Source organism: Cynoglossus semilaevis, chromosome 2 (genome assembly GCF_000523025.1).
Source record: "Cynoglossus semilaevis isolate Cse_v1.0 chromosome 2, Cse_v1.0, whole genome shotgun sequence".
NCBI classification, from domain to species: Eukaryota; Metazoa; Chordata; class Actinopteri; order Pleuronectiformes; family Cynoglossidae; genus Cynoglossus; species Cynoglossus semilaevis.
Genome location: NC_024308.1, coordinates 8,679,406 through 8,691,793, shown reverse-complemented (window position 1 = coordinate 8,691,793; position 12,388 = coordinate 8,679,406). Strand labels below are relative to the sequence as shown.

At 42.1% G+C, this 12,388-nt stretch overlaps 1 protein-coding gene across 4 annotated transcripts in view; it reads right to left on the bottom strand.

Annotated features, from left to right (window-relative positions):
- Window positions 1–5,659: 5,659 nt before the first annotated feature.
- The window catches only part of LOC103397173 (C2 calcium-dependent domain-containing protein 4C), an 8,221-nt gene continuing 1,492 nt past the window's right edge, over window positions 5,660–12,388 (bottom strand). Inside the window, exons 4-7 of one of the 4 annotated variants that reach the window (XM_025054303.1) lie at window positions 11,217–11,280; window positions 10,985–11,140; window positions 8,536–8,592; window positions 5,660–7,768 (exon numbers count right to left, since the gene is read on the bottom strand). In XM_025054303.1, coding sequence (XP_024910071.1) covers window positions 6,453–7,712 — 1,260 coding nt within the window. In that variant the 5' untranslated portion in view covers window positions 7,713–7,768; window positions 8,536–8,592; window positions 10,985–11,140; window positions 11,217–11,280 and the 3' untranslated portion in view covers window positions 5,660–6,452. Of the gene's footprint in view, window positions 7,769–8,531; window positions 8,593–10,984; window positions 11,141–11,216; window positions 12,383–12,388 lie in introns of those variants that run through there. The other 3 variants (XM_025054304.1, XM_025054305.1, XM_025054302.1) reach the window with 3 other exon arrangements.

Below are 12,388 nucleotides of genomic sequence, written 5' to 3'. Positions count from 1 at the left end.
TGTGTGTGTGTGTGTGTGTGTGTGAGCTTAATATTATTAGATAATGTTAAAACTGGTGTAAAATATTGAACAGATAAAAGTGTTTGTCTCAGTTTGTCCGTCACCATGAAATGGTGCTGCTGGACTGAGAGCAGTCACAGTCGTTGACAGTCTGAGAGCAGCAGGGGGGAATAACCTGTGGAAGCCCACTGTGGGGGTTGTCAGTCTGTCACTGAAGGGGCTGCTCACTGCTGGGATCTGCTGTGTTCTGCAGGGAGTGGGACAGATTGTCCAACAGAGAGAACAGCTTGGCCGTTAGTCCCCTCCCTCCCGTCTATTTCACTGAGGTAAGGATCACACCATCAACCTCATCAACCTTTTCAATCAACTTTGTGAAACAATGAAAACTGACTTGAAAATGTCATTGAATAGTTTATCTAAATTAGTATGACACAAAAAGAGTCAACTGGAGGTTTTGTTTTAAAAAACGAAGAAAAGCATACATTCAAATCAACATCAACAGAAACACGTCTTCATCAGGGGAACATTGACTCTGTGGAACAGGTCAGTCAGAGCTCTGGACTGAATCCAATTTAAAAACTCTAGTGTGACCTTCAAAGAACACAGAAGAGTTCCTCATGTTTTGACTGATTTGAAGCAGGTCGACATGTACAATGTCAACAAACTGAACCCCCCCCCCAAAAAAAGAAAGAAAAAAGAATAAAACCAAAAATGAAAAAACTTAGTATTACATTTTGTACTACTACCGTACTAGTTTAACTACATTGTTTGAATTTTATAAATGTTTTAAGGTTCCTGCCATCAATAAAGGTTGGTTTGATAATCAAATCAAATGTACAGACTATTATATTACAAACTGAATTTAATATAATATGTAATTTTTTTTACCCTTTACAAATGTATATACTGTATGTGTGTGTGTGTGTGTGTGCAGCAATCATTTCCTGAACTTTCTCTTAAGGTTACAAAAATGAAACATTTACTTTCAATTATTTGCTTCTATAAATAACATCACAGGGAAACTCCAGTCTCTGAGACACAGACGCATTGATTTTTTTTTTCATTAAAGAAAATGGGTCGCCACTTTTATTTTCCAGCGGAAAGCAATAAACTAGATAAAAGGGAATGGAAGCAATTGCTTGAATTGACCAACGCCGTCATGTAGACGGGGTGAGGAGAGCTGTTCAACTGCCAGTCTCTCATCAGGTCTGAACAACATCAAGTCAAGTAGGGAACTCTTTTTTCCCCTTTAACAAGAAAGCCACAGAATTATCTGCTGCCACAGAGGCCACGTCCTGATTCAACTTTAAAAAGCCGTGTGTTTCCTCCTCTCGCTGCCTGAAGCTGCTGTTTTTCTGTGCAGCTGAACTCCATCACAACTTCACAGCGTCAGAGACGGCGTTAAATAAAGCTTGGTGATTGACATCTGCACTGCAGGAGCTTTTCGCAGTTGCTGCTGAACATTTCACTGCAAATTAACATATCATTATTTTTAAAATAGAATTTATTATAGTTCAAAACCTGCCTTTTTACCCCGTGACGCGGACGCGACATTTTTTAAACTCACCTTGGCTAAGCATGATTTTATTCTGATTAATTCAAATGGAAGCTAATGTCATCCTGAAATGGAACAATGAACTTTTTTCTTATTTATTAAGTGGTTAATTTTTAATTCACCAAACATCGTTAGCAGCTGCGGAAACATCGACGAGTGCATTTATTTGACGAAATGGAACGGTGCCATGTGTTTGCTGAAGTAGGAAATAACTACAGTTTTCCACAGGAGCAAGGGTTCCTGGGATACCTTTACAAATATAGTCCACCCTATGAGGAGTGTGGACACCAAGAATGTAACAAGGTTTCATGATGAATTACAGCAGCTCGAGGAGACGCTGGTTTCCGTACCAGACCCGCCCTACCTGAAGTTAATTGCGCACATTCCCAGCATGCTTCACCTGACTTCAGACGCTCAAACACCATCTATTCTGCAACACTGACCACCTGATGCTCCTCACACGCGTGTGGAAAATGACCCCTGGGTTGCTATGGAAACACTATCATTGTAGCCCAGCATTACAGTGGAGATTGTGCAGGCCAGGCCAGCACGGTGGCAGCAGGGTCATCATTAATGTGTTCTGCTGCCAGGTGAGATATAATATAAAGTCTTTTTTTAGGACTTCATACAGCAGCAGCAGCACGGTCACTGAAATAAGTGCTTTCACCTCCAGTCATTGTCACGTTAAAAGAGACAAATGGACGGACGATTGACTAAGAAGTGACCCTGGTCTGGTGTTCAGTCAGACTGTTTAAGTGCACATTAACAACGCTCCAGCTAAAGCCTTAGCTTAGCTTGTTCATTTCCTTGAAATGTTTATAGTTTCGATAATAATATATATTTTTTTATTATATATATAATAAATTAATCATTAGAAGATTCTAAACTATAAACTGTAAAGCCTGTTTGTTACCACCCCTCAACCACAGTAGAGTTTTAGCGTGAGGCTTTTTGGGACGCATACAGCCATTATAACAGGAGGAAATATATAATTTTGTATAATTTTCCATTGGGGACTATGAAATGTCTACACCAATACGGCGGGGCTGTTTTGCACTCCAATTCAACTAGTGATTTCATGACTGGATCTCGTCCAGCTCTGTGTTTTGGTAGAAGAATGAGCAGGTAGGAGAAAACTCAGCTCAAATTCTACCACAACAGTAGTAAAAACACAGAATTTATTGAAACCCTGTTTTGGGGTAAGGCTGATACGCAGTTCTCTGTGAATGGCAGAGATGATAGAAAACAACATGTTTTCACCAGGTAGGTGGCAGAAAAAGCAAACATAAATGTCATGTTCGACCACCTAAACAACTAGAATAACTGTGGATTAGAACTAACAAAGGAAGGTGTATAGAGAAAAAATATTTTTTATGACTGATTGAAGCATTTCACAGCCTGAAGAGACCAAATGTTCAGATAACTGTTAATTATCTTCCACCCTTTTATTCACTTCTATTAATAGATAAGCCACATGAAAACAGTCGAAGCAATTACTTACAAAGGAGGAGTTTGCAGAACACAGAAGCCACAGTTTAGCTGTATGACTGTTATTATCATTAATATTATTATTATTACTGTAAAAAAGAAAACTTTGTCAGCAGCAAAAACTTCATCTACAATTATTAAACAAGGTAACTCACCACTTCACATGTATAATTCACAGAAGTTTGGATACCGATATCATAGAAGTCACACTAGTACGAACCTCAAAAAGGTCTGGGAATCACAGGATTCAAGTAGAAAACCCTAATGACTCTACATGCAGGCACTGTACGTTTGCACACAAGGATGCTGGGTTTACAACGACAGCTCACCAACTTCCACATCGACCAACCAGCAGTGTTCTTGTCTACAGGGGAAAATACACACAGAGCATCAACAGCGGTGCTACAAGCGAGCCATGCACACTTCCTGCTGGAAAGCGTGCACAGAACATAATGTGAGGAATCTCACTTAATAATGTCCTTCTCAATTTTCTCTCTCCCGCCAACCTGTGACACACTATCCTCTCCTAAAGATGGAGGCAGGTTGTTGCATTCCTCAGTGTTTCATTCCTTTGGTATCATTGTAGAACCCCCCCCCCTCCACCCCCCACCTCAACCCCCCACCCTGACATTACCATAGCACAAATAGGAAATAGATATTACCGTGAAATTAGTTTTCTTTTTACTCTCTTTAATCTCTACGTTCCTCGTTGCCTCCTGTCTTAGATATTTATTTCTGACATTTCCATTTAGTCTCCTGGGCTTCATTAGTGTTGAGAACACAGGCACCCAATACCTTTGATCAACATTCCTCATTTGTACGATAAATGCATAATTGGCACTTCACTGACAGCATAAGAACACTATAGGCAACATTCTTCACATATACACAACGGTACAAGTCTAACACATTGGCAGTTTTTTCCCCCACAATTTTCCAAAATGCTATATAGGAATCAAACATCTCCAGACAAAATGTCATGCTAATTAAGACTTCTCTCTCAGTCTCTCTCTCACACACATACAAATGCACACACCCTCACGTGTACTCACACACGTACACACAGTAAGGCTTTTGGGTTTTATTAAACAGTTGAGCACATCATGCAGCACTGGTGTGTTGTTTACACATGCAACTGGTACTCGCCACATCCACTGCACAGTGCTCATATTGTTCTCATGTGAGACGTCCATTACATCGACACGCACGCAAGCACTGTTTGCCCACAGCCAATATTATGACAGAGACAAAAGCCTGTTTGCATAAACTGACGCTTCATTTAAACTGTGAGACAGACAGACAGACAAACAGACTGTCAGACAGACTGTCAGACAGACAGACAGACAGACAGTCAGACAGTCAGACAGACAGACGGTCAGACAGACAGACAGACAGTCAGACAGTCAGACAGACAGACAGACAGACTGTCTGTCAGACAGACAGACAGTCAGACAGATAGACAGACAGTCAGACAGACTGTCAGACAGACAGACCGTCAGACCGTCCGACAGACTGTCAGACAGACAGACCGTCAGACCGTCCGACAGACTGTCAGACAGACAGACCGTCAGACCGTCCGACAGACTGTCAGACAGACAGACCGTCAGACCGTCCGACAGACTGTCAGACAGACAGTCAGACAGACAGTCAGACAGATGGATAGATAGATAATGTTAACAGTCAACAAATACTCGGTCAAAAAAAATTAACTCCCACGTTTTCCTCCTTGTTGTAAACACAACATGGTAAGGCAAAAAGGGTTGTGGTCATTTTTTTCCCCAACGTTTGCAGATTAACATTAACAGGTGTGATGCAACATGAATTCCAAAACTAAAAAAGTATGTACGAACAAACAGTCAGTGAGTGCAGTCACATACCATGTGTTTCTATCTGCTGCTTTTATGCAGGCGAGTAGTTCCCACTACTAGTCGCGCCTCAGCTGTAGAAGGCTGAGAAAACTTTGTTACAGGGAGTCATCCATGAGGACTGCTGCCCCGAGGGACCAGCTCAGTGATGTACCTCAGGAACGAAACCCACAGGGGAAGCAGCAGAGACCAGAAAACTGCTGTAGCCTGTTAGAATCTAAGGGCTCTTAAAACTGAACTGCACTGGAATACATCGCTGACAGTGTGGTGTTTGACTGCCATCACTGTAGGTTTTATTACTCTTTAAAAACTACCTGCACAATAGTGCCTAGGTAGACCTTGGTCCATGTTGCATAGCACTTGCCATGTTATTTTGACCATACTCAGAGGCAAATATTACCATCTAACAGTTTGACTCCAAAGACTGCATTTTTCTGTTACAGCTGGGCTGCATTAAAAAAGAACAAAACCACTGGGTCTGTGTTGGACTCTATTTTCATGATTTTTCTTCTACAAACTCCTACTTTCTGTTATTCTTAAAAACATTCCTGTCTCCAACTTATTACTACCAAGACAGATGGAATGTTATACTTAAACATTACACTGTATACTGTCAATAAATACACTGCACTATAATACTAAACTATAGAAAAACAAATACATGAATAGGTGATTGTATGTGATGTATTTATAAACAATATACACACACACACACACACACACACACACACACATATATATATATATATATATATATATATAACTAATGGTCCATTTATGTCCTGGAATGAGTGACCTAATTGTGACTGACATTGCCATTGACAAATGTTTGTTAACTTTAACTGTCACTCCACACACATGCATGCACGCAAACACACGCGCAGTGATAAATCTGTTACAGAGGACTACAACCACGTCGTGTTTAAGCATAGTCTTGCATTATTAATTGAAATGTGATTATACATCTAACACCATCATCATTGTCCTCGCTCTCTCTGTAGGAGGCGTGCCATAGTTACTGGGATCAAAGGTTCATTTGCACCTCAGGATGTAGTGCCACTTCAAAGCTCGGGCTGATTCACAAAAGCATTGTTGCTTTTATGCTTTTCTGATTCGCAGGACAAGAACTGCTCTGTTGATGCAGTCCACTGTCTAGATGAACAGAGCAGTTCGTACAGACTGCCATCCTCTGCTGCTCTGGACAAACATGAATAACCATAGCACACAGCACAATGAGCACACGGAGACAGGCTGCTTCACAGGTGTACTACGACCTTTGAACTAGCTTTGGGTGAGAGCAGTGGTCGGCGGGTGTCTGAAAAAAAAAAAGATCTGAGTTTGCCTCAGTAGGAGTTCAATGTTTGAACCAAGGAGAACCTACACTAAGACAAATCATTTTTTGTTCCACTTTTTTCTTCTTCTATTATGTGTGTGAATATCGTCTCATCTTTAAAGACTGGGTAAATCTTGAACATTATAAAGAGCAGGTTGTGCAAACATCTAATATGAGGTTCAATCAGTTCCATCACTTGACTTCAGTTGTTTTAAAGCCCAGGCAGCAGCTTCATTAGCGGCACCTCTCTCTCTCCCAGCAACGTGTTCCTCTTGAGGCTGGTGCCTTTGTTCACCACTTTGAACTTCACTGACAGATTCTTTACCTGCGCCGAGGTGATGGAGTCAAAGAAGAAGTCCTCGTTGAAGACTGGGTTGCGGCTGTTTTTGATGATGTTGCTTCTCTGCTTTTGCAGCTTGCCCGGGTTCAGGTACACGGACACACAGCAGTTGATGCTCTTCACATCAAAGTGCTTGTCGTAAAGATTCTCTGTCGCCAGAACACGGATCAGCAGGCGGGAAGTGCTGGAGTCGTAGTTTGCATTGATTCTGACGGCCCCACCCTTGTGCAGGTTGATGGTGTGCTCCTGCTGGAGGCTGTGGTCAGCAGGGGTGGCGCTGTAATGGAAGGAAGGAATGTGGAGGCGCCGCTGGATGTTGGGGCTGGGCTCTGCAGAGCTGCACTCGTCAGTGGACAGGGAGCTGTGGCGGGCGAACGTTCGCTTGGCTTTCACCACCTTGGCCGTTGTCTCTTGAGTGAAGATCTTGAGCAAAGACGCAGAGCGGGAGAGCAGTGGAGAACTGAAAGGAGACGACTCAGCTGAGGAGCAGGTGTCACTCTCTCCACCGCTGAAATATCGATACGGGTTCATGTGAGAGGTGTTGACATCAGCGGGAGTCAGGTGGTTTCCTGTCTCGCCGCTTCTCCCCTGGGTCTTCCTCTGTGCGTTCGGGGAGGTCATGGGACTGGTGAGCTCACAGTGAAATAACGACTCCTTTCGGCGAGTGTGTGGGCTCTCCTTTAAGGTTGTGAAGCCGTACGATGTCTGAGTCTTGGGAATGTACGGTAAGGACATGGCCGTCTGTGACTGAGGGTCTGCGTTGGTGTCCCCGGCCGCGACATCATCGGCACTCTCTATTTGTATGATGTGACGGTTTGCTGCTCTCAGCAAGTTCTTGGTGTCTCCTGCAATTTTAGCCACCAGACGAGGACTCCTCTGGCTGCTGCTCTTCTTCCCACTGCGGCTGTTCTGCTCCGAGGGTGATGGCTGGACCACATCCTTGGACTTCACGTGGAGAATCTCAGGCTCTGGGGGACAGTTGATCAGTTTGGGAGGGATGAAAAAGTCTGGGATCTTGTCAGGGGTGAGGACATTACTGTAGGCTGGGGTGACGCCTTTCTTGTCTCCATTGTCTCCCTGTCGAAACACACTAGTCTCCACTGTCCCACGAATCTTATCCAGAACCCACATTGTCCCACCGGAGTTAGAGATGTGCCGGTGTTCGGACTACGCGAGGTCAAGTGTTTCTGCAATTAAAACCACAGGTGGGAAGAGACATAAACAACTAGAGACAGAGAAATCCAGCTTCATACAGCACTGGGTGAGTTTGAGGGGGAGGGTGGGAGGGTAGCTCTTATCACACAACACAGGCTATAATTATAGTCCACGTATTTTTTTAATGAATAAACCAGAATTATTGCATCCACAGCAGTAACAGAACCAGGAGGTAAATGATTGATCCCCTCAGACCAGAGGCTCTGGAGAACACAGCTCTCATAAAGGTGAAATGAAGTTGATTTAATAGAGTCATTACATTTTATGTGAAGTAATTAAAGTGTTGCAAGTTTGTAAATCAAGCTGAATTAACCGCATTAAAGCATTGACAGACAGACTGGAAGACTGCGCTGGCTCCAAGTGAACGTTTACGTTTGAGTGACTTGAGTGACGTTTATAAATCATCTTAAAAATCCGGTCATGTTTTTTCTTTCTTTCTTTTAAAATATTTAACACAAATTATAAAGTCGTCCTAATAACACTACTAGCGCTACTCTTTATATCAAGTGTACTGTACTTTACTTTCCCATTCTCTCTTCTACTTCATACATCTTAAATCACAAATCACTCGTAATCACTCTTGAATAAAGTCGCTGAAGCATTTAAAAAAGGCACTGAACAAAACTCGATTCAACTGGTGCGTAAAAGCTTTCCGTGTCTGCCAATTACAAAGTAATTAACGTAAATTAACGTCATATCGACATGAAGATGTGACAAAACACGATATGGACGCACTTACGGTGCTGAAGACAGGAACACACGGCTCCAGGTCAGTGACGCCCAAGGGAATTCTCTCCTTGGATTACAAACAAAACAAAACAAAAAATAAAACAACATTTGCTGCTCTTGTTGGATTCTCTGCGCCTTCACACTGTCTTGGTTCCGCGAACCCAGTGGTGCGTTTTATAGACCACACGCGTCAGCAGCTGACCAATAGGATCAACCTGTGGCTTTTTGTGCGCTTGAGGCGCGCCCGCGCGGGCTCACATGCACAGACATATACACACTGGTCACGCGCGCACACACAGACACATACACGGAAAGAAAGGGATCCACAGGTGTATTTTTTTTTTCTTTTCCTTTCTCCGCCACACTGAAGAAATGTGCTGTTCGTTGACAGTGACGCTCCCTTGTCACAGCATTAACCTGGTTATTATATTTATATAATTTATTTCTTAATTCGCACCTTAATCCTTCATTCGTCAACGGCACGAACAGAATGTTTTCATCCGAGGACACGTCAGGTATCAGATAATTATCGGATATTTTCCCCGTGGCTTCTCATTCATCACCATAGGTTGAACGAGGGTTTATTACAGTTGTTTTTAATCACACTGTCACACTTCTCTATGTCAGCCATTATTTCTAATAAGGCTTATTTGAAAATCACATGCAGCTGCGCAGACAATGAACCGTGGAGAAGCTGTGTTCTGTGGTTCTGTGTGGACTAATTTAACTTACAACAGCCTTTCTTTCATCTATTTTGCTTTTTTTGTAGTTAGAGTGACACTGGGAACTTTGCTATGGCAACAATCTCATTTGTTTATCTAAAATAGAAAAGGTCCCACTGACTTCATTGATTGGCACGGTGAGGGGGAAAAAAGCACTGTCTCACAGCCACACCGTAATAACCTGAGCTGGACCACTTTCAGTTAAACATGAAACTCGGATCTGTGACGGATCTGTCTCGCTGAGGATGTTGGGTTTTAAATTGATCGTCTCCCTGCAGTGCTTTATCAGAGAGTCAATAACAGAAGTGTCCTGAGCTGAAGCCACTGTTGAACTAAATACCTGGTGATAGTCAGAGACAGTGGAGACACTACAGCGTGACAGTTAGCACACAGCCACACCGAGTGGTCAACTGCCTCTTGGGCCTTTTTGTAAAAGCCTTCTATAAATAACAACTAAAGGAGGTCTGAATGTACTTCCTTAAAATAAAAATGTATTGAAATGCTGACCCTATCACCTACTGGATTTCACAAAACCAGGAAAGACACCTGGTTCACACTCTTAACAACTGCTTTTTACAGAAATAATGAGAAGGATACAGCGGTGTGACAGCTCAGCCGCCAGGAACACAGGAACAGGCTAGAGTCTATGAAAAGGTTAATGTGTCTGTTTTGCTCTCATTAAAGGGACTGCAGCTCTGCATCTCTGTCGACCCCCCAAAAATGTGTGAGGAACAGGAACTTTGACAAGAAGTACCCTGGAGTGAATAAAACCGTGCTGCCCAAGAGTCGCAGAGCTTGTTTACCCTTTCTGATGTCCAGATGGACAGATGTACCTGCAGACAGGTGGTGACGCCGTAATTATATATCAATAATGCAGCGGAAGGAGAGTGTTTCATCACCGTGCTGTGAAATCTTTCCTGATGACGTCTGAATGGATTCTTGGAAGGAGGTGTAAGTGGGCTGGTACATAGAAACTGTCAATCTCTACAGGAACTGCTCACAAACTCAGCAGGCGGTCTACCCGTCTACCTCCAGGTCTGCGCACTTGTTCCTTTCACATCATGTGTCTGTCTGCACTTAATAGCCAATACTGTGAAGTCACTTATTACGGTCAAGCAAGAAAAAAAAAAAAAAAAAGAACACAGGCGGCCTCACACGTCAATAGGGGCCATTTTTACCCCAATGCTTGATGTTGTTGCCATCCATTTTTCTTGCCTTTTCAAAGAACGTCTGTTTCCTTGGAGACATTTTATTTTCCAGGGTAAAAAATAACTGGTCTTGAAATTGTCAAAGTTGACTTTGACAGTTGAAAGCTGAAATAAATATCTAAAAATAAATGATACATTAAATATGGCCGAAAACTGAAGTTATACAAACCCTAAAGTCTAAAACATTTATATAGTGAAAGGTTAGCCAGAAGAATAGATCAAAATGGTAACAAATATTTTGTGCTAACTTTATTAGTCCTGAGCTAACTTAATTAGCCCATCGTTTACAAATGAACCTAAGCTACAGCTTATGTTGTGACATAAAAAAAACACCAAAGTTTAACTAAAGGTCTAACTAAAGGTTAGACTTTTGCTAGACGATAAGTGAAGTCAGAAAGCTCATTTTTTTAAAAAAAGCACAGACCAAAAGACTTTCAAAAAGTTGCAGCAACATAACTCTGCTTTGAAATCACTGAACACCTCTTGATCCTGAAAAAATATTTCAGCGAGCACAGAATTTATTTCCTACCTTGCAGTATCCTGACATACTGATCAACCCCGTCTGTCCTCTGTCCTGGACTCTATCTCCTCTCTCCACCTGTTCGGGTTTGTTCCACATGACTCCGTTGAGCCAGGCAGCTTTGCTCAGGCCAGCGTCAGCGTAGCCTCGCTGGGCCCTCGGTCGCTGAGAGGCCACAGGAGATTAATGACAAACTTTTACCAGAAGAAAAAGTATAAAGAGACAACTGACTCATACTCACAGTGTGAGAATTCTGAGAGAACGCCACCAGCTGTCACATCTGGGTATGACACAGCTTGTTTCTTCTATGAGGACACAAACAAAGCAGAGAGAATAAAGCAGAGAGACAGAGGCAATTCTGGAAATGCCAGAAGCACTCGAGTGTTTTGATTTTCCTGGTCCACTGATCTGGCATTTGAATTGGACACATGCAGGGTAAAGGTCACACCTGTTGCCACAGGAAACAAATTTGATTGGCTCTGATGAAAGAATGATACTGTATACTGCATGTGTGTTCTGGAGCAGTGGTGTTATGTATCTTTTACAGTTCCTATGCAGAAGCCTATGCAGTATTACAGTACACAGCATACTGCATTGTATACTGCAGCTAAGTTCTGTGGGCAACCTGTAAAATACAGCATCAGGTCCAAAAACCACTTCAAAGTGATTCATAATTTGTCAATTTTACGCCTTTCATTTTTTTTCAAGAGAACTTTTAGGAGAATCTGAGTAAAATACAGAAACAGAATACAGAAAATATAATAATTTACAGTTTGTCCTTGCGACCCAAGCGAACTCGCAGTTGGGGATTGGGTGGAATCGAACCCAGAACCTTCTACATGAATCACTGCACCAATCGAACCCAACATAAATACAGAGAAAATGAATTGTTGATGTCCATAAAGCAGGAGAGGAAGAAACTAAGTTACAGATACAAATATTTGAAGTCTCTAAACTGTAGAAAATTACAGATAATAAAAGCCTAGTTTTAAGATCTCTATAATAATCAAGTGACTAATGAATGATTTACCTCAGTCTGTAATTAAAGTGTCAAAAATATTAACCCAGAAATCCACTTAACAAAATGCCAGGTTTCAAACCCTAAAACTCTAATTCTGGTGATGACATTATTCAAAATAAACTGATTTATCCTTAGTATGTCGAGGAAAACTTGGACAGGTGGTAGAGTACTGCATATGTAAACCAATACAGACAGAATCCAACTCTTACTCCAGAGTCCTGTCATCTACATCTGATGACAAAGGGACTGGTGAGTAATTATCAGAGCGAGGTCACCACAGTTTAAAAGGCATAAGAACTATTGTTTGTTTCGCTTTGTTGTTTGATAGATTACCTTCTATATTCGATGACAGTAAACATACGGCCACGGCTCAGGATACAAATAAAATGTAA